This window comes from Chrysoperla carnea, chromosome 4 (genome assembly GCF_905475395.1).
Source record: "Chrysoperla carnea chromosome 4, inChrCarn1.1, whole genome shotgun sequence".
NCBI lineage: Eukaryota > Metazoa > Arthropoda > Insecta > Neuroptera > Chrysopidae > Chrysoperla > Chrysoperla carnea.
In genome coordinates, this window is record NC_058340.1 from 54,860,522 (window position 1) to 54,888,160 (window position 27,639).

The 27,639-nt window shown below is 29.7% G+C and overlaps 1 protein-coding gene across 1 annotated transcript; it reads left to right on the forward strand.

Moving 5' to 3' along the window:
* The first annotated feature begins 1,066 nt into the window (after window positions 1–1,066).
* LOC123297960 (potassium voltage-gated channel subfamily KQT member 1) lies at window positions 1,067–27,500 on the forward strand. The gene is made up of 11 exons (XM_044879800.1): window positions 1,067–1,153; window positions 16,145–16,447; window positions 16,834–17,085; window positions 17,155–17,353; window positions 24,292–24,378; window positions 24,424–24,441; window positions 24,490–24,564; window positions 26,039–26,180; window positions 26,250–26,394; window positions 26,455–26,589; window positions 27,317–27,500. The coding sequence occupies exons 1-11, from the start codon at window positions 1,067–1,069 to the stop codon at window positions 27,416–27,418; spliced, it is 1,545 nt and encodes a 514-aa protein (XP_044735735.1). The 3' UTR covers window positions 27,419–27,500.
* The last annotated feature ends 139 nt before the right edge of the window (window positions 27,501–27,639 follow it).

Here is a 27,639-nt window from a genome sequence, read left to right on the forward strand (position 1 = left end):
TCCAGACGGTATTAAGGTATTCTCGTGGATTAGTTTCGTATGTAGTTCAATTGGATTTAGAATAAGAAATATCTAGATTTGAATATTTTTAACCAATAGATACTCGAAAATAAAGTCCTTCAGTATTATAATAAAATCTCGTGTTAAAAACAGGCAGCTTTGTAGATCAAGCATATACATTTTGTAACATAACGATATAAACAAAATATATTATACATACTAAAACAAATTTTTACAATCTTTTGTGTGTGCTTTCATTGAAATTTTATTTCTACCATTATGAAAACATTTATAAACAGTACGTTCACAATTCGAGTGTCACAATCACCCATATTCACCCGCGATACTAGGCTCCCTACACTATATTAAATATTTCTTTTATTGACAAATAGGGTATTCTACTAGATTGAAAAAGTACCTCAAAATGTTGATTTTGCTAATAAAAAGCCAACAAAAATTTATTTCGGAAAAATACACACGCTTTCTTTCCAAAAACTAAAATTAAATTTTAAATCTTTTTTAAACTGCCAAAAACGCGGGCACCCAATTTGATGACGTAATATCGGTATCATTATACGAAATAACACAAATAAGTTTGACAGATATATTCATAGATATCTGATTATAATAAATATATATACTTATTATCTATGGATATATTATACCCAGCTGTCTAAACTGATGGTCTATGACTCATACCGATATGACATCACAGCAGGGCTTACCCACGTTTTAGGTCACGTGATATACAGTTTAAAAATTACGATTTTTAATTTTAATATTTTAAAAGAAAAATGTGCTTTTATGACTCGAAATCAGAATATTTAAGTATATTTTTACATAAATTCTAACTTTAATTCAAATTTCATAATTTATTTTTGACTAACCCTAAATTAAAGCATAAATTTCTCCAAAATTTTTGGCCTGATTAGTCTTGATTTTAAGCCCATCATTAAAAAATATGTTTTTCTTTCTCCACAATTTTAATTAATACTAATTTCTATTATCGACTATATTTTATGTTTAAATAATGTTTAAAAACATTTATTTTTTTTATTTCAGATTCATGTTGGTCCTGATCTGTTTAATATTCAGTGTCTTATCAACCATTGACCAATATTCAAATTTTGCAAACGAAACATTATTTTGGATGGTAAGTTTTTTATTGTGTATTTATTTATTTAATTTCTTCTTTTTTAAAAACATAAATATTTTGCCTTTAATTATATATGTATGGAATTTAATTCAATATTTATTTTACAGTATATAAATCAATATTATTTTGTGTGTACAAATGTACGTCCCTACACTTAGTTAGGGAGCTTGAAATAATTCATTTTATGGATCAAACTTCACGTATTAGAAGAAACAGTGCCTAGTATGAAGGGTATTAATCACCAATTGAATTCATAAATCGAAAGTCATCTCCTAATATACATTCGAATCGAAAGAAAAAATTTTAGTTTCCTAGGTAGCCTAGATGTCTGGTTTTGGTGTCTGTTGCAGTTTTTTTGGTTTTAACTCTCAACCAGTAAACTAATAAGGTGTAATAAGAAATACAATTACAAAATCACTTTTCTAAAAAGAATGTAGACTAATATACAGCTGCTGTATTACAGCACCATACTAATCTGTTTACACTGCCCCTAAACTATTTATTTATACTCCTTAAAAACAAGCAAAATGAATATGCAACAAGCGTTGCAACCGGTAAAAAGAGCTCATTTTCGTATGTACTTTAAAAGATCCTATATATAATTAAATATAGACCTTTTTTAAGAAATTCTTGATTTGAAAATTTTAAGTTGAAATGTTTTTGAATATCAAAAATATCGTGGAAACTGCATTTAAGGGATTTTGTTTAAATAATTGACTTTATGGTCATATCCGCCATCTAGTAGTAAAATTAAATTATATGAAAGGCATTATAAAAATATGTCATTTTCCAATGCAGACAAAAATATTCAATACATAATATGCTAATATTATTTCCATTAGCTGCCAAACTAATTGTGATTAATCTGACTGACATACCTAATTAAATATTTGAAATAATTGAGCACAATATGGAATAAATATTTCCCCTAATTTTCATACAATTACACATTTTCATTCCCTCTCTTACAATTGAAATTATAATTGATAATAAATGTGTCACATATATATACACATTGTGAAAATAATTATTTGTATTGACTTATTAGGTTTATATTGTTCGTACATAAAGGCTGATTAGAAAAGAGTTATACATTTGAGATATCAATTTGAGTTTTTTATTTATTTTAGAAATTGTATCAGGGCACTTTTTACTTAAAAATTATCTCATATTCACACCTCTTCAAGATAACAACAAGGCTAGTTTCATTTTTAAAAATACGATCCCATCAGCGTTGCGCATTCAAAATCTATCTAGGTCGACAACCTGCAGCTTGCGAGCCACATGCGGCTCTTTGGATGTAAATCTGCGGCTCCTTTGTTCCACACGAAAATTTTATTTATTAAAAAAAAATTAAAAATCGTTCTGAATCGCTTAACGAGGATTAGGCACCATTTCTATATCTCAGCCGAAATAAAAATAATAATTAACATAGTAAATTCTTTCAACACAAATATTAACGATATTCACTGAGTCATTTGGAGTTGTTACTGGATCTCTAGAAATGGAATTGATCGATTTAAATAGCAAAGTTAGGTGGAGTGGAAAATTCACAGAGTTGAAAAGCAAGTTGGAAGATATTTATTGAAATAAATGCCAAGATACTCGAATTTCTCATCATTTCAATCCTCAATACAAAGCGGCAGGCAGTGACAAAAATTTTTGAGCAATGTCTATTGCTCCAAAACTAGAAAATTCAAGTTTTCTAATGAGCACGAAAGATTTTAGGTAACGACTTTTTTATCAAATACAACCAGGGGAAAAACGCCTAAAATTCGACGAAAAATTCTATTTTTGAACATGTTTAAAAACGAAAATGGAAGAGTGGTCAAAATTTTTTTAGAAAAAATATGTAAGGACTTAAATATGCGATGATTATTTCAAATGAAACAGGGTTTTAAATTCAGGAGTGTCCATTTTTCTTAGAAAGCGAGTATCTTGGTCCACAATGCGCATGCGGGAATTTTTTATAGCTCATTTTCCAGCAAAATAAACAAACTTTCGAGTGGTATTAATAAATTTATGCCAAATAATTTTGGTGTACGCTTCTAAACATTATACAAAATTTAGTAATAACATTTTTCACCTTTTCAAACCTTCTTACAAAGCGGCAAGGGGTGATTAATTGAAAATTTTAGAAAGTATATAGAAGTTTTTTTTCGAGGAGATTTGACACAACTTTGAGACAACTATTTGAAATTTAGGTAAAATTTTGTGTAAAAATTTGGTTCCTTTATTAATTTGGCACAGTGTATGAATAAATAGAGTACATAGTTTTTTTTTTAATAAAAATCTGTATTTATGCTACTATTTATTGTAGCATAAATCAAGTGCTATTTATTTTTGGGAAAAAATTTTTGTGGCTCTTTAAAACTTGAAGTTTAGTTAATTGTAATTTTTGACTCTTTCGATTTGCTTGCCGACCTCTGGTCTAGGTGATAGATATGATTTGAAAAGATCACCTATACCAAATACATTTCATAATAGAATCCATATACAAACATAAAATAAAATGAATAACCAAATAAAATTATTTTATATATCTACAGAGTTTAAATTGCTTGAAACAATGATGCAACTGTGAAAATAATAATGTTGTACATTGTTTATATTTCATTAGGATTAAAAAGCTAACTGAAAAGCTAAAGATACTTGTAACTTACATTATAAAGTGACAAAGGGAAGACAACATTCGTAAAAATATAATATTTGTTTTTACTTGATCGCAGGAAGACTTTAGGTACATCCTATTTACTAGATTTACTAGGAAGTGTTAACCCTCTGTTCAATGCCCTGAAATATTCATAATGCAGATAAAACTAAAATGAGAGTTGCTAGTGTTGTCAGATTGGACTATTTACCGTCAAATGAGCTATCTTTTTATCAATTTTGTGGGTAAAATTTATCGTTGGTTAGCAATAGACATTCAGGCCATTATTTTCTTACTTTTCTTCTTTTTTTTTACGAAAAAGTATCTGTTTGTGCATAACTGTAACGAGGAATACGGAATACCTACATGAAAAAAGGATTAAACAAGTGAAAACAAACAATTGACTCAGTTAATTGTTGAAATACCATGCATAGATAGTTGTTGATTACTCTATCACATTACACATACATACATGTCACATGTACATAACTGATATCCCCATATAATACATACTATACAATTTACGTGTAATTTGCGCCCTAACGAGTAATCAGTGATGTTTACGAAAAAATGTTTCACACAAAAATTGTTTATTTTTTGATAAGGAACATTTTTTACATTTAAACTTTTGTTATATCCCTAACGGTTTACAAGATGGGTCCTACGGGCCCAAGACCCAATTGACCTATGTTGCTCATTTACGAACTCGACCTCACTTTTTACGTCTGTAAAAATTTCTGCTTGACATCTTTTTCGTTTTTGATTTAACGTGTCCACAAACGGACGGACGGACGGACAACCGGAAATGGACTAATTCGGTGATTTTATGAACACCTATACCAAAATTTGGTGCGTAGCATCAATATTTTTAAGCTTTGCAAACTTGGGACTAAACTTAGTAGGTATACCTTGCATATTACATATATGCATGGTATAAAAACTCATTTACCTTAAGACTTTTATTTTTGTTAAAAATTTTATTTTATTTGATAAAAATTGCACAAAAAAAGCCTTTAAAGTGAGACATACTATGGTGGAAACTTTTTTAAAAATTAAAAATCACCTGTAAGAAATTGTAATTTTGTTTCGAAAAAAGTTAATCAAGTATGTACTATAAATTGAAGTATTACTTCTGATATTCTTAACTTAATATTATTAAGATTTTGTTTGTACTACTTGTTTTACAGAAAAATGTAATTTCTTAGAAAATTTAATATCTAAATAAATCATAAACATATTACTTGTTGAAGAATACAAATATTTCTCAACAAGAGTAAATATCTTAAATATTTTTTAATAATAATTTTTTTAACAGTTACAGAAAAATTATTTAAAGAAGTATTTGATACAAGTAATATTACATTTCTATCTCTGTGTATTTTACTAGTGAAGCACAAAAGGCACATGAGAACCTTAAAGAATATTTCCATTTTGGTTCGCTCAAAATTTTATTGTTTAGCATTATTTTTCATCTTTGAAAATGGTATTCTTCGAATTATTTCAAACATTAAATTGGCAATATCTCGGAAACGGTAAATTTTACGAAAAAATCTCAAACAACCTTTTTAACCCAAACATTGTTTTATTTATTATATACTAGAATGGTACCCACCAGCATCGCTGGGTTTAAAAGTAAAGATTGCTCTCGCTTTTCCTCTTTCTATACCACTCGAAATAATGGTAAGGATTGTTTAACACAGGTAAAATATATATATGGCTTTCACTGCTTTCTAAAACTTAAAATTTATATATCATTAAAAACAAAACCTAGTACAACAACGAACTACTTGAACATAGATTTCAATTATATAAATAATAATTACTATTAATATTAATTAATGAATTTAATACAATTATAATGAAAAGTGTCTGTAATATGATTATATTATATTATATACGTGTTACGTAAGTAACAAACATACCTCTGTTCTGCTCTTACACCTAATTCTCTGTTATCTAAATTAACTATGACATTATTAATTATTATAGCACAGTTTTCTTACTTATATTTATTTAAATGTTATAGTTGCTTCAGAAATATCGACAATTTACATCCTTTAAATCTGAATCAGTAGGTATATAATAAAATTTCGTCATCTTATATCTTTTCTCGTCTTTTATCATCAATCAAATTAATGATTCTTAATACTTTTGATCACTAATTCTATTTACCTTAAATCATAATAAACGTTTTAACTTCATGTCAAAATTGTCGATTTTCTGAGAAACATGTAAATGTATGAAGACGATGAAAATTTTCGCAGTTTCGACAATGGGATAAAACCCGAAACATGTCAACTAAATTTATATAATTTTAAATAAGAAGTGGAATTGCAAACTTAAAACAAAAAGTTGTAAAATTAATTTATTTTACCTTTAAACAAAATAACGATTACGATGAAAATTGATTATCGGACATCGTATGTCGGTATGAAATTATAATATTTTGGCGATAATTATCGTACGGTTCCGAATACTGCTTACGTGAAGTTCGATTTCACGAAAACCTTCTCTTTTTTAAGACGATATAACTTTATTTATTATAAAATAATGTTCGTCTATATTATGATGAATCGACTATAGTATTATAATTATAATTTGAAAATTCATGAATTTGTAAACTAGAGAAGAACCCACGCAACTACAAAAACTTTATTTAGGAATCATGCATACATATTAGGAACTCCTTTTCCATAAATTAGACAATTGAATCACAGTTGAAACATCAAAATTTATATTAACAAACTAACATTTACCTATCTTTTAAAAGTATTCAAAAGAATTATGGAAACTTCGCTGCATTGTGTGTACACGATCTACTATAACATATTTAAAAAAATTTCGAAAGCTTTAAGTATATAATTTCTTGTACTCCATAAACTAAAGTTTCCATGCACGTCTTTGTATGATGTCTGTTATATAACATTCATGAAATTAATATTTTGTAGGAAAGTAAAAATATATTATACCTATATTGAATTTAAAAACCAGGTTTGATTAAATCTTCAAATCAAAATGATTAAAAATTTAAATTTATCAAAGCAAAAAATAATTTAAAGAAAATACAAAAGTATTTTAAACAAATTAAAATTTTATTCAAATTGTTGTATGGTTTATATATTATACAGACTATTCCAAAACAACATACCCCATTTTATTTTACAGGAAAATTTGGAATTCTGTTATACCCATCAGCATTATTTATGTTTTAAATCGAGCAAGAGCAAAATGCTCATAACGTTAGTTCTTTCCTAGTGCTAACGGGTTGAATATGACAAAGAAAGAGAGTTTTCTTTTTCGAATTTTCTTTATTTCTAATACTGCCCCAGAATCCATAAATAGGATAGTGATCCCATCTCAAAATTTTCAAACAGCAGGCTTTTTACAGGAAGCATGTCATTGAAGTCATACATATTTTTTGAGTGACGGAAACGTTATCAGAAGCTAAAAATCTTACTATTTGGGAATAAAAAAAATTGAAAAAGTGAACGTCAACCGACCCTAAATAGTGACCATATGTGAGAAAAACGTTTGACTAAAAGAAAAACGCAAAAATTTCAAAAAAAATTGACCCAAATATAAATGAAAACAGACTATTTGACACAGCTTGGGAAGAGTCCCATTCATTCAAAAAAGCGTCAATACTTAACCATACTTCATATGATTATTATACCATGTATATATGAAATATACATAGTATATTAAGTTTAGTCCCAAGTTTGTAACGCTTAAAAATAATGATGCTAGGAAAAAAATTTCGTCATAGGTGTTCATAAAATCACCTAATTAGTCCATTTCCGGTTGTCCGTCCGTCCGTCCGTCCGTCTGTGGACACGATAACTCAAAAACGAAAAAAGATATCGAGCTGAAATTTTTATAGCGTACTCAGGACGTAAAAAGGGAGGTCGAGTTCGTAAATGAGCATCATAGGTCAATTGGGTCTTGGGTCCGTAGGATCCATCTTGTAAACCGTTAGAAATAGAACAAAAGTTTAAATGTAAAAAATGTTCCTTATCAAAAATTAAACAACTTTTGTTTTTTGAAACATTTTTTCGTAAACATCACTGTTTACCCGTGAGGGCGCCAATTAGGCGGAAATTTTATAATATGTACTATACTTGATTATCAGTTATGTATGAGTCACATGTTTATATGTGTAATGTGATAAAGAAATCAACACTGACTATACATGGTATTTCAACAATTAACTCAGTCAATTGTTTGTTTTCACTTGTAATATTAATTATTTTTGATAAGAAAATATTTTGTGCAATTTTAAAATCTTAATATATCATAATAAGTACAAAACAATGATACCCAGAAATTGAAGCATTTAATTCTGTTAATATAACTAGTACTTTTTTTTAAAATATACAACTTTTCCAGCTATAATTACTTATGTAACACCTTGTATATATTGGATGTATATATGGTAGTTACTATATAATATAAAAGTTTAAGTTAAAATGCGTTGATTGATAAATGTAAAATGTTAAATCACTGTAAAAATATAATAGAAAAGTTTTTCATAAAAACAATTTTTTGAATATAAATTAAATAATTTATATTGTAAATTGATAAAAACAAAGCATTTAATACAAAACAAAACCATTTATAATTATATTTAACTTTGTTTAATAATGTTCATTGTATGGATATTATTATTATACAAAGTGAACCCAAAACCATCGTCCCATTTTATGTTAAAATAAATATGCAGTTCAACAGTATTTTTTTTATTAAAATTATTTAATTTTATTCGAAACAAGTGAAAACAAACAATTGACTGAGTTAATTGTTTAAATACCATGCATACATAGTGTTGCTATTACTATATCACATTGTACATACATATACAATTTATATAATACATACTATACAATTTACGAAAAATTTGCGCCCTCACGGGTAAACAGAGATGTTTACAAAAAAATGTTTCAAACAAAAGTTGTTTATTTGTTTATAAGAAACATTTTTTACATTTAAACTTTTGTTCTATCTCTAACGGTTTACAAGATGGGTAATACGGACTCATAAGTCAAGACCCAATTGATGACCTATGTTGCTCATTTACGAACTCGACCTCGCTGTAAAAATTTCAGCTTGATATCTTTTTTCGTTTTTGAGTTATCGTGCCCACAGGCGGACGGACACCTATACCAAAATTTTGTTCACAGTATCAATATTTTTAAGCGTTACAAACTTGGGACTAAACTTAGTATACCTTGCATATTACATATTATATGCATGGTATAAAAATTTTTAACCTTCATTTGAAACTTTCTTGAATGATTTCATGGGACTTATTGGGACCTTCATTTTAGGAGCTTCTATCCGAAAATGGATTAATGGATTAAAATAGATTAAAATGGTCCACCCTCTATAGCTTCACTAAGGTTTATTAGGTTTTCTACTTGTACATAGTGGGCCATAATTGTATATTTTCATATATATGAGTGTCTGTATGTTCGTTATATGCATTCTGATTTTAGTTTCTGTTTTAATTCAATAATAACAAATAGTATGCCATCGAATTACTTTATGTGTATAAATAAATTCAAATATTGAATCACTTCCGTTACACATTTGTTCTATATCGCGTCTTTTCCGTTACACAATTTTCATATAGTGCAAGATCCGAATTAGGCTCAACCTTCACCCATCTATTTACCGAATTAAATTTATTTTCCATGAAAAGTAAAATATTACTAAATATTTAAAATATGGTTATGGCTACTTTTAATAAAAATATCAAAACTTGGAAAGCTTTTAAACTTTATTTTTTGACCGATATATCGTGGCCAATATAAATACCACTATATTTAATAATAATAATGGGGTTTAACCTCCGTTTCTCTGACATATACGCCTATAACAGAGGCCACCCACATCATTATTTGTTAATCTAATAATTTGTTTATTTTGATTACAAACATATTTAAAATTACATTTTGATGTGGGTGGAGGCGATTTCTTCGTTCTTATCCAGCGACGACCATGTGAGCATTTCTGCACTCCCATTAATTATAAATTGTTCACACTGCCGCTGCCTGGATTCGAACCCGCAACCTAAGTCTAAATGGACAAACAATCAAAGGCAAACGCCTTAGACCGCTCGGCCATTTAGGCTCTACCACTATATTTGCAATAATTAACTGGAACTACGAAATTTAGAATTAGTGAACGAGAAGAGGAAGACAACTCAGCAGCTGGATATTCCTTATAAATTTAACTTTCGAGCAGACCAAATTTCGTTGGATAGCAGTCAGTGAAAAATTTCAAAAAATTGTACTCTTATTTGGTATTTTCACTATAAATAGTCTTGACCACATTTTTTAGGCAACCCATTGCAAGAATATTTGTTTACATTTTAACTAACTCTAATTCGGATTTTAGACCAATTCAATCCCTTCGCTTAAGAAGTATAACCTCAATAAATAATTAAAACCCATGTACGTATAATACGAAGATACATTGTTTAACTTATCCAAAATAAGTTTTCATGTGGGTTCTTTCTGACCTATGTACCATGTCCCATTATTCATTTTCAGATATACATACATGTCATACATACATAACTGATATTCCCATATAATACATACTATAAAATCTATAATCATATAATCATAATATATATAATCATAATTCTCCTAATTTGCGCCCTCACGGGTAAACCGTGATGTTTACAAAAAAATGTATCAAACAAAAGTTGTTTTGTTTTTTATGAGAAACATTTGTTACATTTAAACTTTTGTTCTATCTCTAACGGTTTACAAAATCAAGACCCAATTGTTCTATGTTGCTCATTTACGAACTCGGCCTCACTTTTTACGTCCTGAGTACGCTATAAAAATTTCATCTTGATATATCTTTTCGTTTTTGAGTTATCGTGTTGACAGACAGATGGACAGGCGGACAAACGGACAGGCAACCGGAAATGGACTAATTAGGTGACTCTATGAACATCTATACCAAAATTTTTTTCGTAGCATCAATATATACCTTGCATATTACATATATGCATGGTATAAAAAGAAAAAAACAACATTAAATTAGTAATATTTATATTTAATTTTGCAAATGATTGAATAAATAGAATGAATTGAAATTACAAAATTACATAATATAAACTAATTTTCATATTAACTATATTTATGCAATTAAATAAATAAAATAATGAAAGCCTTTCGGGCTAATTCGGGCAATTATTATTATTATCAATTATTAATAAAATAACATTTGACTTTTAATTAATACGCAAACATGAAACTTGGATAAATATTGATGCATATAACTTTACTAAATGTATCAATATTTAGTACTTTATAATATTGGCAATTTTTTAATTGTGCAAAAGTTTACATTATTATTATTATTATTTTTATACCATGTATATATGAAATATACATATTAAGTTTCGTCCCAAATTTGTAACGCCTAAAAATATTGATGCTATGAAAAAAATTTTGGTATAGGTGTTCATAGAATCACCTAATTAGTTCATTTCCGGTTGTCTGTCCGTCTGTCTATCAACACGATAACTCAAAAACAAACAAAAAATATCAAGCTGAAATTTTTATAGCGTACTCAGGACGTAAAAAGTGAGGTCGAGTTCGTAAATGAGCAATATAGGTCAATTGGGTCTTGGGTCCGTAGGACTCATCTAAACCATTAGAGATAGAACAAAAATTTAAATGTAAAAAATGTTCCTCATGAAAAAATAAACAACTTTTGATGGAAACATTTTTTTGTAAACATCACTGTTTACTCATGAGGGCGCTAAAATTAGGTGCAAAAAACAAATGACTGCGTCATAAACACGGTCTATACGTGGTATTTCAACAATTAACTCAGTCAATTGTTTGTTTTCACTTGTTTTTTTTTTTTTTTTAATTTATTTTGTTTCACAGCTGGACTTTTCACAACAGAGGTCATATGTAAAAACTTCTTTAATATAGCAAGCTTTGTGACAGCTTTTATAAATTTATTTGAAAAATTAAATAGATTTTTCTATTAAAAACTTCTTTTATTTCATCGAGTTCTGAACGTTTTTCAACTCTTATGCATATCAGATTAAAGCCATATTTTTTTAAGCCCTGAATTAAAAAAAGTTGTGTTATAAGTTTGACCACTATGTATGTATGTCTGTTTATCAGTCGGTCTGCCTGTCTGTGGCATCGTAGCGCCTAAACGGATAAACCGATTTTGTTTTTTGTTTTGTTTCGTTTGAAAGGAAATTTAATGGAGAGTTTTCTTAGCTATATTTCTAGTGTGAGCGACTTCAGGATTCCGTACCCGAAAAAACTAAAAAATTGGCGATAATCTTCAAAATTAAATTCAAGAGTGTTCTTAGATATGTTTCAAGTGTGAGTTTAGGGCATTTTACCCGAAAATTTTGTCGGAGGTTTTTTAAATTTTGTAAATTTTACTTGTCAAGAATTTCATAAATGATTTTAATGCATTACGTATTTTGACCATATATTAATTTAATTGCATTATTAAACCACAAATGATTGAATGTAGGGTTGAATGTATATGTTTGTTTGACCACTTCATCTATAACAAACATTCATATTGAAAATTCAAAAGGACCTCTTGTTATAATTATTTCATATATAAATTGTTATGCTTTGGTTTGTGTACCTATAACATATTGATCACAATCATGTCATACGTTTGTCCTGCAGATACATTATGTCCACCGATGAACTTTATTGATAGCTTTATGATTTCCCGCATAGTGCCTTTCCACCATTGTTGCCAGATTTTTATACCATGCATATATGTAATATGCAAGGTATACTAAGTTTAGTCCCAAGTTTGTAATGCTTAAATATTGATGCTACGAACAAAATTTTGGTATAGGTGTTCATAAGATCACCTAATTAGTCCAATTCCGGTTGTCCGTCCGTCTGTGGACACGATAACTTAAAAACGAAAGAAGATATCAAGCTGAAATTTTTACAGCGTACTCAGGACGTAAAAAGTGAGATCGAGTTCGTAAATGAGCAACATAGGTCAGTTGGGTCTTGACCTATGGGTCCGTATGACCCATCTTGTATACCGTTAGAGATAGAACAAAAGTTTAAATGTAAAAAATGTTCCTTATCAAAAAATAAACAACTTTTGTTTGGAACATTTTTTCGTAAACATCACTGTTTACTCGTGAGGGTGCAAATTTTTCGTAAATTGTATAGTATGTAATATATAAATTGTATATGTATATGCAATGTGATAGAGTAATCAGCACAATTTATGCATGGTATTTCAACAATTAACTTAGTCAATTGTTTGTTTTCACTTGTTTTCATAGTAAATCAGTACTTTAAAATTCTCCAATTATTTAAACCGGACTTTCATACATGAAATTTTCAATAGTCTAGCAGATCGATCCAACTGAAACTGTGAAACTAATCAATAATGAAAGTCATTGAAATCTAACGTTCAATTTTGACACTTTTAAATTCACTTTTAAAGTGCTAGCACCCATTTAAAATTGGAAACAGAGGCGGCAGTAAAATAATATACAGACTGAAAACTTATTGTAACTTAACCAGTTATGATTTATTTACAAAAATAAAATTTAAAAAGAAAATTTCTATATTTTCTTTCATTATATCTCTTTACATCATTACATGTTCATTTTTCTCGCCAACAAAGAATAACTACCTTCTAGCAGAAATAAAATGTCGTCAAAAAAATCGTAAGCATGTTAAAATTTGGGAAGGAAATATTTTTACTAATTTTTAACGTCTTAAAACAAGTGTGATTTGATTTCAAAAACACTAAAATTTCTACGGATATGAATACTGATTAGATTTTATATCAATACTGATTTGAAGAAATACCCAAACTTCACGGTGAATCGGATCTGCAAATATCCGGATCGGCGCTGTGTGCCCAAGAACTACTATCGGAATTATTAAAACTTCCATAAAAAGCTGAAAATTAAAACATCCATTTAGCAAGAAAACTATTTTCAAACATATTTTATTTTTGTGACTGTTTATTTTCCTAAGAAAAGGACTCGCCCATTTTTGGGTATTGCATATTGATACCAGAAATGTTACAACTTTTCATAAATAAAAACTACACAAAATGTTCTCACTAAAAAGTCTTTTTACCAGATAGAGTTCAACTCAAAATAAGCCAATTTACATACTTTATTGTTTTAGTGGAGTGCCTGGAAGTTTTGAACTCGGATTTCCGTAATAGTGAATGAATTTGTATGTTCGAAGTGAGATTGTGTTTTTTATGGCATAAATTGGAAAGTTGACCATTTTTTTTGTGCTCTTTACTTTTTGTGCTCTTAATTAACTTTAAAAGAAAAAAATCAAAATCGGTTCATCCAAGTCATCTGTATTTTTTTTATGTGTGTTACCTCAGATCTTTCGACTCGGTGAACTGATTTTGATGATTCTTTATCTATTTGAAATCTGATACTTCTCGTGTGGTTCCATTTCATTTTGATCTAGTTCTGACAACGGCATCTATGAGAAAACCATAAAAGTCTTAAATTTACATTAAGTATGCACAACAAGAGGGTGAATAACTCAATATCATGCCAACCGATTTCGATGATTCTTTTTTTAGTGACAAATTGGTGGATCACAAATTTAAAAAAAACTTTTCCAAAACAAATTAATATGCACTAAAAATTAAAAAAATAACGACAAAATAATGCAGTTAAAATTATTGTTAGTTTTGAAGTCGGTTTTCTTTTTGTTAAAAGTTTCTTTTTTTAATTTTTCATTCACTATATCTTGGATATCCAAGCTTTTTATGTATTTAATACTCCAGAAGCTCCACTATTGGTAAAATTTATATATCACTCTAACTTTCATTACCTAAGTAAATTTCATTTATTTTCAGCAAAATAATATTAACTAGACGTCTGATTTCTAATTAATAATTTTCTTAGCCTTCAACATAATACACCAAGTCAAATAACTGTTTGCCCAAGTTTAACTTCTCTGACCTACATGTAGTATAACTACACAATAATACAAAACTACTCAACGAATCTCCTTGTTGCTTCCTTTCAAATCCTTCTCATTTCTGTCTCTCATCTAGGTATTCATTCATCCGTTCATCAACGTATATATAGTTTTATGCATACAGGAAGACATTTTCTCGTTTACAAATAATCTTTGATTTACTTTAAGTTTTTTTAAATCTATATTTCTTTAAGATGTGTACAAGTTTTTATGTTTTAAACGTTTCATAAAGAGTGCGATGAAAATGATTCTCAAAGAATTTTTCGATAAGTTTTACGCGAAATCGATAGTAAAGGATAAGGAATCCATATCGTGATATTTTAAGTACGCGTTTTTCCTATAGAAAGTAACTGTTTACAAACAAAACTAGATATATGAAAAAATAAATGAAAATAAACAATTGACTGAGTTAATTGTTCAAATACCATGTATAGACAGTGCTGTTAACACTGACACATTACACATACACAACTGATATTCCCATATAATACATACTATACATTTTGCGCCCTCACGGGTAAACAGTGACTTTTACGAAAAATGTTTCAATCAAAAGTTGTTTATTTATTTATAAGCGACATTTTTTACATTTAAACTTTCGTTCTATCTCTAACCGTTTACTAGATGTGTCCTACGACCCAAGACCCAATTAACCTATGTTGCTCAGAAAACCGGAAATGAATTAATTAGGTGATTTTATGAACTCCTATACCAAAATTTTGTTCGTAGCATTTTAAGCGTTACAAACTTGGGACTAAAATTAATATACCTTGATAAATATTCCATATATTCATGGTATAAAAATGCTGAAAGGTGCTTTGAACTAAAATAGGTAAATAATCGTTTAGTTCTCAAAAAAAAGCAATAAACAAAGATTACCTACTTTTTGTCGAATATTTATGCTCAATTTGAAAGTGGTTAGTCTAATCTAAAAGTGTTTAGCCTAATTCAAATCTTGTTATACCGTGTACACAAATGAGCAATGAACGCGTTGCTGCTGCACTAATACAACTACCAATTTAGAACTATATTTTCTCTCTTTCTAAAATATCGTGTTCTCACTCATTCCGATAGAAACTCTTTTCGTTCCGATAGAAGCTCTGTTTTAAAACAAAAAAATATCATCAACCTATTGTTTGGGTAAGAAATTGACAAATTTTGGGTGTGAATATACAAGCTGTATAAAAAATTCTTTGAAACAAATATATGAAAATGGAGTGTGAATATTTTTTTTCTTATAATTTGAGATTCCTTGCAGAAAAATTAGTTTATAAAAACATATCGTAAGAAAACTTGATTTATATGATCGTCAAATTTACCAATGCTTTTTTTTTGTTCCAGGAAATTTGTTTAGTGGTATTTTTTGGTGCTGAATATTTGGTACGATTATGGTCAGCAGGATGTCGCTCCAAGTACATGGGATGCTGTGGACGATTACGATTCATTCGCAAGCCAATATGTATCATCGATTTAATCGTTGTGGTTGCATCAATGGTAGTTTTGTCAGTGGGATCAAACGGTCAAGTATTTGCAACATCAGCGATACGTGGAATACGATTTCTACAAATATTGCGTATGTTACATGTGGATCGACAAGGTGGTACATGGCGATTACTTGGATCTGTTGTGTTCATTCATCGTCAGGTAAATTTCACGGTTCTTTGGTAATTATTTAAAAATATTAACATAAATTAGAAGACATACGAATTATTTTTATCCTTTGCAAATTTAAATGAGTATTTGGTGGAAACAAAACAAAGCTGGGCCCAGGCGTAGCAAGTTTATCATCTAAATACCTTACGGTTTGAAAAAAAAAAGATTTGCAATATACCGAGTCGATGAGAATTTATCAATAATCTGATGGCTAGAAAACACTCCTCTTCAGAGCAGCAGGCGTTAGAAATTTACATTGTATGTCGAATTTCGACCAAATATGTATAGTTTTCCAAATATTTTATGAAAGATAATTTTTACTTTTCGAGATTTTAATTTTCAAAATAAATATTTATATTACTAATTTTATTTCTTAGGAATTAATAACAACATTATATATCGGATTTTTGGGCCTTATATTTAGCAGTTATTTTGTATATTTGGCGGAAAAAGACGCTGTTGGACCAGATGGACGTGCAGATTTTGCTAGCTACGCAGACGCACTTTGGTGGGGTGTTATTACAGTAACAACTATAGGTTATGGTGATACAGTACCACAAACTTGGATGGGAAAAATTGTGGCTTCTTGTTTTAGTGTATTTGCAATATCATTCTTTGCCTTGCCAGCTGTAAGTTATTATTTCATTGAATGAAAACGTGCGAGTTAAAAATAATATGAGCTATAATTTTTTTCACAGGGTATTCTAGGTTCTGGTTTTGCATTAAAAGTACAACAAAAACAACGCCAAAAACATTTTAATCGTCAAATACCAGCCGCTGCTATGTTAATACAATGTTTATGGCGTTGTTATGCTGCGGATAAAAGTTTTCATAGTTCAGCAACATGGCGATTATATTGTAAGGATTCACAATCGAAAGATTCAAATAAAGATACAAATTCAAGTGGAACGGGTCTGGCTAGCACACCTCTATCAAAGGTACCAGAAAATACTACTTTAAACTCTTCATATTATTTAACTACAAAAACTACAAAAAAATACTAAACATGATTTGAGTAACAAATTTTTTACAAAAATTTATAAGGTAAATACAAAAATTCTATTTTACAACAATAAACTCAACTAATACTGTAACCTCGTCGTTTGAAAGCACGGAGTAGTTAACATCAAATGATTTTTTGCAGACTTGTATATGATGTTGGTCTAATAAAAAATCCAAGTTTGTGATATCGAGCGCTGGACGAAACTTTGTCTAAATACGAAAAATCCGTGAAAATTTTGTTTTTTGGTGCTTATAACCCTAAAGGGATAGTTTTTTGATGAATCCTTTTCAAAACGTTTTTAAAGTAGACTAAATTTTCTTCAATATGAGACGAGAATGGACTCTGTAGACCCAATATTCTCCGAGATAAAGCCTTTCCAAATTTATCGACGTAACTTTATACAGCAGAGCTAACGTCAAATCCGGTAGTTTTGTTATTTGGCACACATACTTGAGATTTTGTCCCAATGACTAATCCAAGTTTGTTACCTCGAGCGGCGAACGCAACTTTTAAAATCGAAAAACCCTTTGAAAATTTCGGATGTTTTTGCTACAATATAAGTCTCTGTAGACACAATAGTTTCCGAAATAAATCCTTTCAAAGTTTATCATTTTTTCTAACTTCGCAATTTTCTTCAATATATTATGTCGTTCTGAATGAACAGTCTTACGAAATATTGCAAAAAATTGCGAAGTTAGAAAAAATGATGAAGTTTGAGCAGCTTTTTCTCGGAAACTATTGGGAGTAAGTGCATTTTGTGACTGCTACTTTTGAGTTTTACATTCTTCTACTTGTGTTCCGTAAAGGAATGAGTTTTTTCTTAAAATAAGCTTTTGAAACGGAGGTTTACAGCAGTAAAAACGGGTACCTAGATCCTTAAAACGTATCAAAGATATATGAACGATGCCATAATACTTTTATTGTTGTAAATTTGAATTTTACGCAAAACAAGTTACTAAAAATATAAAAAATATCAATAATACACACAACCAAATATGTATTGTGAATTATTTTATTGAATGTCTTTAGTAGTTGCAAAATGTCAATATATTTTATTCCGCCTTAAATATACGTCGTCGCATTGAATATATAAGGTAATCAAATTGAGATATACGTTTTTCTTTTGAAATAAAAACAAAACGGTATGCGATATAAATTTCATTTTTAGAAATTTTGGTATTGAATAATGGCATTATGATTTCATATACATGAACGACGATTCTTCATTGCTATTTCCTTTTAAAAACATATGGTCCATTTAATACTACCTAAACCACGAATTCCTGAATCACGTTTACATTCGTTTTCTGTGAGTGATGGTACGGCCCTGACGTGAAATTAGATCATTTATTTGAAAATAAGCTTCGTGTTAAAAAAAAAGTTCTTGATATCTTATACCGTTTTGTTTTTATTACAATTTAAATGGTATAACTCTTATTTGATCACTCTTTAGTGTGCATACTTTTTGTTTAACCATAGATTTATATATCTTAATGACAGGGTGTTTTAATTAAAGACTAATTGCCCAATAATTTTAAATAAGATTTGTACGATCCCAAAAGTAAATTGATAGAAACGATGGCGGCTAAATGGATCGAATCTGATTGTCCAACAGAAGAGATGGATTAATTGAATAAATATTTTCCAAATAACCTGAAGTGATAATCCTACCGAAAACAAACAGGCGCATATTTTTCAGACTAAGTTAGCTTAAAACCCTAAATATCAAAGCACCAAACGCATTTTACATTGAACGAAATACTAACTTTCTCCCAATCTTATGATCCCTCTTGAATAGGGTATTCTACTATATTTGAAAAAGTATTTCAAAATGTTGATTTTGCTAATAAAAAGCCACCAAAAATTTATTTCGGAAAATTACACACGCTTTCTTGCCAAAAACTTAAATTAAATTTTAAACCTTTTTTAAACTGTCAAAAACGCGCGCATCCAATTTGGTGACGTAATATCGGTATCATTATACGAAAAAACACAGATAAGTTTGACAGATATATTCATAGACAACTTAATTATAATCAGTATAAATATTTATCTATCTATGGATATATTATACCCAGCTGTCTACACTGAACTAACTGATGGTCTATGGTTCATACCGATATGACATCACAGCAGGACTTGCCCGCGTTTTAGATCACGTGATATACAGTTTAAAAATTACGATTTTTAATTTTAGTATTATAAAAGAAATATGTGCTTTTATGACTCGAAATCAGAATATTTAAGTATATTTTTTACATAAATTTTAACTTTTTTCAAATTTCATAATTTATTTTTCACTACCGAAAGTACCCTATTGAACCCACAGAAGAAAAAAAATCGCTTCAACTCTTTTTTCGAACGTTTGCAATGCCTATAATTTTTATATCTTAAATAATAATACGAGAGTACTATTAATTTGATGAAAATAAATTTTTAATATAAATCTTAATCAAGTGTCAAAAATGAATCTTGAATACTTTGTTTGACTAAGTCTAAAATACATTAAATACACCCTGTTTTAAGAGATTGTACCCAAGTACCTAAGTCCCAATTTTTTTTTTTTTTTTTTTTGTATATTATTGCAACTAACAATAAAACAATAACAATTGAATTCACAAAATTAATTACAAAATAACAACAATTTGATATGACAATTATGTGAAGTATAATTATCCTTGTAGTTAGTTAATTTTAAACAGATAAATATAACCGGTAACCACAATCATGATTTTCTAACCTGTAACAAACATGCCACGATTCCTGGATGTTACTTAGAAGTCAGGCCAATAATATTCTGATTAAGGGAATTATTGTATTCATTAATAAGTTGTTAAAATATCAAACGAAGAGGTGTTAGATAGAGTTGGTACTAAAAGAGAACTAATAAAGACTCTAAAAACAAGGCAACTGCAGTTCGTGGGTCATGTGATAAGACAGCAGTCTAAACCTAATATTTAGTACTAAGCGGTAAAGTATTACGTAACAAATCAAGAGGCAGAAAGGCAGTAACTTTTGTATCGTCCCTTTCTTCACAAAAGGCTGCTGATCTTTTTCACATGGCCTAAAATCGGCAGCAGTGGAATTCCATGATCGCCAACAGACATGGCACACAATGATGATGAATAAGTTGTATTTTCTATAAATCATCCCAGCAAAATTACCAGAAAATTTTATATTTTCTAGCTACAAGCATTCTGAATAAATTTCTCAACGAGCACAAAGAAAATAATGAACAGCTTTATCTAATGTTTTGGATATTTCTAAACAACTTTTGTTAATGACTTTTTTCAAGTAGGTAACCTCGCCGTTTTCGAGATGTGGACGTTTTTTTAAAAAAAAAAAAAAAGGTTCTTTAGGCTAAAATTTTGGCAACGACAAATTTGACAATATCGAGTGGTTTTGATCAAAAATTTGATTAGAAAACCAACTTTATATTTTTGACTGTTTTAAAAACTTTTTTATCTTGACATTTTTTACCTTACCTCATCGTTTTCGCTACATCAGCATTTAAAAAAATATAATAAAATCGATTTTGTTGAACACGTAAAGAATTCGATTTTTTAGCTTATTAGTTATTTAGTTCTTTAGTTCATATCTTCTAGAATAGTTAAGAATAGCCAAAAATATAAAATCAGATGATTTTCTTATCAAATATAAGAAGTCCAAGCTAGAAAGAAGTTAGATAAAAATGCATAGGTACTGATAATTTTTAACAGTCTTCAGATAAGTCTTGAGCCACATAATCTTTCAGCCCTTCACAGTATATTACTCCCGATATGCTTTTCCCAAATTTCAAATCGATAGCAACTTGTCGTGCATGCAAAATTAAGGATGTACAAGCACCAGAGTAATTTTAAATAAAAAGCTTGATTTTATTAATCAATTTTAAAAATTTTAGAAGGGGTTGCCGGATTATTACAAAAGTAGGCATATTTAACATTGATCTTATGGTGAAACCGGTAAACGAATTATATGTTTTCAAAGATTTCTCCAAACTAGTCGGTAGAAATAAAAAAATATATATTTATTAAAGCTAAAACCTTAATAAATCATTGAAAACCAATGAAAACCCGTTGTGCATGACCAATTAAGGATGTATGAGCACGGTAGTTGGGACATAAATTTAAAAAAAAACTATAAATCTTCAATTTCTATTGTGAATTATGTTATAGCTGGACAATATAAGACGAAAAGTAAAAATAAAATTTTTCGATATCTAGAGCAATTTTCAAAATATCAAAAATTGAAAGTTTTGTTTAATTATTTAGCTTTCAATAATTCGAAAACCAAGGTAAATATCGAAAAATTGTATTCCTATAACGAAATTCAAGTCAAAGTTGAAAATAAGGTACAAATAACTTTAACCCTAAATCTAGAATGATGCCTTCGTGTTGTTAAACCAATATTTATAGACATCTAAAATCCGTTAATGAATCATAATAATTTTATTTCCTTTTTCGATATGAATACAATAATTTCCAAATCATGATTTTAACAATAATAGATAGCCACCGTACACATACCTTTAGGATTAAAATTACTCTAAAACCATTTATTTTATATAGTAACAACGGTAACGAATAATTGCAATAAACTGCAACCAATTAGCAAAACAATATACTTGTTCATTTAGTTTAGAACTGATGACATCTCATTTGAATTATCTTTCTACCTTTCTATTATACGTTAGTTTCAATCTCATATTAATTAATATCCCAAACATTTAAATGAACAATAACATCATATTTAGATAGGTAATCAAACACATCGAACTATTTTACATAATATACCATGTGTGTTTGTACCATCTAGGCATATACTCTTCTGTAGTATGACAGAATACATCTGTTTAGTAATGCATCTAAGCGAGAGGTATTATATACATGTATTGAACATTAGTTGGAAGACGCTTGGAGAGTGGGAGTTTTTTAGTTACAGATAACTAGTAAGTATGCAAGAAAGCTCCCACTCTCTGCATGCATACAACAGAAAATCTGTCGTACCGTATCTGTAGTCTTACAACACATGTATATAATACCTCTCGCTTAGATGCATTACTAAACGGATGTATTCTGTCATACTTCAGATATGTATATGCCTAGATGGTACAAACACACATGGTATATAGGGTGGTATCAAAATAAGATTATACATTTTTTAGGGTATTCCTAACGACTAAAATAGTTTTGCACGGCAAATTCCAAGCATGTACTCGATATTTAACATGTAAAGGATAGGAATCCAGGGGCACTGAAAGAATGAATAAGTTTGGGTCCCTACCCCAAACCCTTTGCAAAAACTCTATATAATATGACACGATATATGTGTTTATGAAGAATAAGGTTATCAAAATCCCTAAATCTTGGAAATGTTACTGTTCCTACTAGGCCTATTTTTTTAATGGCGGTATGAAAATTAGCTCGCAAAATTCGAAAAAAAGTTTCAGAGATGTTGTTACATCAACTTTAAATTAACTATGCGTTAAAAACTTATGCTTTTTGCAACAAAATTGCCAAACCTCTGGTTTTTTTAGTCTTCTCTCTGATTTAAGAACTCCTTTGCAGAGCACAGGTCTGGAGGTTTCCTCTCGCCTTCCCCTTCTTCTCCACTGGCCAGTAGGAATTTATACTATTTAGAAGATATTTCTAAATAGTCTTTTATTCGGGTTTTTACTAGAAATAACTTAAAACTAAACTAACAAAATAAAAATAAATTTAGTTCGATTTTTCCTCAACGCATCTAATTTTTCTTTTACAAATTCTTTATATACACTCCTACATATCTCGTGAGTGATTTCTTTTTTCTTTGTTCTAAATGACCTACATTTCTAAACGACATTCCTATCGAACTGTTTCAATTTGTGAACATCCTGTATATTCAAAATTGAATAGAATGTTAATATTTCTGAAAGCAGAAAATGTTTATAAATAATAACTTTTTTTCGCAAACCTTGTAATAAACAAGTTTAAACTTGTTTAAACTTCCATATGGAGCCAACTTAGGTAGACACGCTATATAAGTGAAACAATCAAGAAATCCCAATTTTTCGGGATGAAAGTTGAATTTCCAGTACAAATGAAATGCTTCGTTCATCCCGGAAACTACGATTTCTTAGTTTGCTCAACCTCCTCTTATATCTTTAATCTTTGTGCCAATAGTTCAATTTATTGGATTGCCAGATAATATCTACCTATAAATAAAACAATTAAACGAAATCAAAATGATTGGGAATATTGCTCATTTTTCCACTCCGTGAGAATTACCATGGAGGGAATTTCTGCGGTTTTGTGAGATCAATTTAATAAATGCTACATAATAGTATAGCACCGGATGTTTACTTTTAAATTGTATTCGGGGCCTTACATGCCTTTTACATCCATTTTACTATATTATATTAACCAAAAAAGGGTTCCGACATTCTGTATAAAACCCTTCTTGTTTAAAATGATCCCAAAAATCCATGTTCTAAAGCTCAATTTTTTCGATTGGTCGACAAAAATTCACAAGCAAGGCTCTGCATGGACAAAATATCCAGGCAACACCCAATACTACACTATTATACAGTACATAATAAAGGGATTCCATATAACCGCAAATTCCTTTCACGAAGAATCGGATAGAATGCATTATGCCCTATTACACATGACATGAACCAATAATCATGAAAATAAAAATTATCTTATTTGCATGCTTTTTGATGAGTTCTCTGTTTTGATCATATTATTTTATTTTGATTTTGATTTGTATTTAATTTCTGTACCAATGTACATTGTATAAATAGTGTTGCTAGATCAATGTTGAGTGTTTCATATCATCTACGTGTTGGGTCAGTCCCTAATATTACAGGTGGCAAAGAAAGCATCTGTATTAAAACGACGTAAATCAAGGAATCGTATGGATGCAACAGGAAGTGGAAGTGGTGGACAACAAAGTGGTACTAGTACACAAGGTGGTAGCACAGCGGCTACAACACCTGGTGGTGATTCACAACAGCAACCACTTCAACCACTTGGTAGTAGTGGTGGAGGTGGTGGGGGTACTACTCAACAACGTCGTGATTCTGATGGAGATGTTGTTTTTTATGTTGAAGAACCAAAAGCTGGTATGTGTAGTTAAATATTCTTTTTTATTTATACATTCCCAGAAAATAAAAACTAATGCACTGTATCGAAAGTGAATGGCGATTTATTGAGATATCTTCAATTCAAAGCAATAAAAAGTAAAAAAAACTCGACTTGTAAACTGGAAATCCCTTTCCATTTGCTGAAATGATCTGCTGCATCGATCCGATTAGTAAAATACCATACATTCCGAAATTATTCTACAGCTCATTTGAACTAACGAATGCCCAAAAGTCGCAGGGAAATTATTCGACACGAAATATTAAGGCTAAACTGATTGACTTTAAGAAAATTTTGTTTCTGGAATTGATAGAAGCTTATATGGCTATACATTTCAAAATTATTTTCGCGTTATACAGGACGACCGGAAAACACAAATCGTATCAAAGTTGTATTTTTTTTAAAGTAATGTTCTGTATATTATTTTATTTTTAGCTTCTACGATCAAAATAAGAGTCAGTTCCATTAAGATTTAGCCCACTTTAACTTCACAGTTTCCGATGTATTTTCTGAAAATGTAGTAACAATTTTAACGTAATAATTTTCTAACCTTATATCCGATTTTCAAACCAAATTCAACTTAGTCTACTAATCTACTAGTCTACAGATAGTCACAAAATGATAACTAAAGAATTAAAAAGTTTTTAACGGCAATAACTTTGCAACCTTTCTCCAACAAGATAAATAATGTCGATTCGCTGAAATAAACTTTCATTTCGAATAATAACAAGGACAGAAATCAAATTCAAATTTCTAACTTGCTCATACGCTGGTTTTATTAATAATATATCGATTAATCTGCCAGTTTTTTCAATAATAAATATAAATTCATAGAATCGAATCCTAGTAGATATATTCTGTCAATAAAAATTCGAAATATTTATTACCAATTCCAATTAATGTCACTCTAAAAATAATATTTATTTTTTTTTTTTTTTTTTTTTTTTTTTTTTTGTAATAATACAGAATCGAATAAATAAAACATGAATACTCCTCACTGCGTAAGCGAAGCTGAACTTTATGTTCAAAGGCTGCATGATTGCGTGCCTTTGTGTGCAGTGTTGCCAACTTTCAACTCTAAGTCCCACTAAACAGGCGATAGAAAACCACTAAAAAACAAGTAGAGAGCAATAATATTGCCAGAAATGATATTAAAATATTAAATTATTTAAATTATTTTCCCACTAAAGGTAGAAAAATAGTAGAAAAAAACCACTAGTTTTAGTGGTAAAACTACTAAGTTGACAACACTGTTTGTGTGCGTATTTACAGGGGTAACACGTCCTTAACTTTGAGTTTAAAAAGAGTTTCCATCTTACCCGCTCCTGCCATCTTTCCCTCCCTTCCCACAATTTATATTCGTGAGAAAATGCGTGATTCAATTGGGATTGACTGGTTTATTATTGCTGACGTGAGAATTATAATTTAGTTTTAAGTATAATTCTTACTTTCCAGGTACTCCGAATCGAGTTCGAAGAGGTGAACGAGAAAGTGCTAGAGGATCTGTCTTCATGAGTCAAACAAGTTCTGTTACAGAAGCAGCAAGTGATGAAATTGATTGTTGTGATTTGGACGGTGAATTACCTCGAGTTACCACGTAAATAATGACTTTCTTAAAATATAAACTGTTCAAATTGACATAAATCTAATTTAAATATTATTCTAGGCTAACAGAAGCACATAGAAACGCAATCAGAGCAATAAGAAAAATTAAATATTTCGTAGCAAGGCGTAAATTTCAACAAGCTCGAAAACCGTATGATGTACGAGACGTAATTGAACAGTATAGTCAAGGACATTTAAATATGATGGTAATTAGTTGTAAGAATTTTATCAAATGAAATGTTTTTCTAACTTTTATTATTTTACAGGTACGAATAAAAGAATTGCAAAGGCGACTAGATCAAACACTAGGAAAACCTGGTAGTTATTTAGCAGGTATTGATCGAATTGGTAATGTTAAACCAATGACCGTTGGTGCTAGATTATACCGGGTCGAGCAGCAGGTAAATACTTTCCTTTTATACAACCACATCGGCCAAACTAAAGCAAAAATTCTAACATTTTAACAAGTTGCATCGCTTTTGATGCATTCAAACTAAATATGATTAATAGAAAATATAGAAACGCATTGGTAGAAACTCTTTTTTGATTAATTGCTGAATCGCCTGATTTATTGACGATTCTCTAGGAAAAATTTCTCTCAGCACAATCGGTGACATTAAAAAAATTTATTACCCAAATCCATCCAATTCTTTGTAATAAATACATTTTTAAGTTTTCTTCTGCATAAAAGAAAAAAGGCAGATAAAGATATAGGTGTAGAATTCCTCTCTTATCGAATGCCTACGTCTTACAATGATCAAATCCTCCAAGTTTCAGGTCTCTACGATCAGCGGTTTAAGCTGTGTGTTGATCCGTTAGTCAATCAATCAACCCTTCAGGACAAAGCCTTTTATGTGTATACGTTAGGTTAGGCTAGAGTGGGTGTCCTGGGGTGAGACTACACTTAGACCAAAGGGTCCGTTGTGATACCCTTGAGTAAGAGTAAGTCCATCTCCTCATGGTTAGAGCTGGGCAGTGATAGAGAAGATGAGACACTGTCTCCTCCGGCTCACCACTTTTATATGTATAGATAGATTTAAATGCTGAATATCGGAGGGCCCACTCTCTCTTGAATCATCTATAGTCCTTTAAATTGATTTCATAAATTAAAAATATTTTTTGTTACAGCTATCAGTAATGGATAAAAAGTTAGATCAATTAGTTTATGTCTTAAATGCTGTGGCACAAAAACAACAAATTCCTGTACGTGCAATTGAAGATGACGTGTGACATCGGCCTTCAATTGCGATATCACCAGCATAGCATAGTCCATCAACGCATCATCATGATGAATTACATCATGATAATAACAGTGTTGTGGAAAATCCTACGGGAGGACCAAATAGTGAAGGTAGTATACAAAGTCAGTATTTAAAAGTTATACGATTACGATAGCATTCACTATTCTCGCGAATCAAGCGAAAAAAAATTATTGCACGTAACGAAACTAC

What these genes read in the sequence shown, in the direction of transcription:
- LOC123297960 (XM_044879800.1), top strand. Translation starts at nt 1,067, where the DNA reads ATGTTGGTCCTGATCTGTTTAATATTCAGTGTCTTATCAACCATTGAC. An exon ending in CATTCTTTGCCTTGCCAGCT is followed by an intron (nt 17,086 to 17,154) that starts GTAAGTTATTAT and finishes TTTTTTTCACAG; the next exon opens with GGTATTCTAGGTTCTGGTTT. An exon ending in AGATTCAAATAAAGATACAA is followed by an intron (nt 17,354 to 24,291) that starts ATTCAAGTGGAA and finishes ACGTGTTGGGTC; the next exon opens with AGTCCCTAATATTACAGGTG.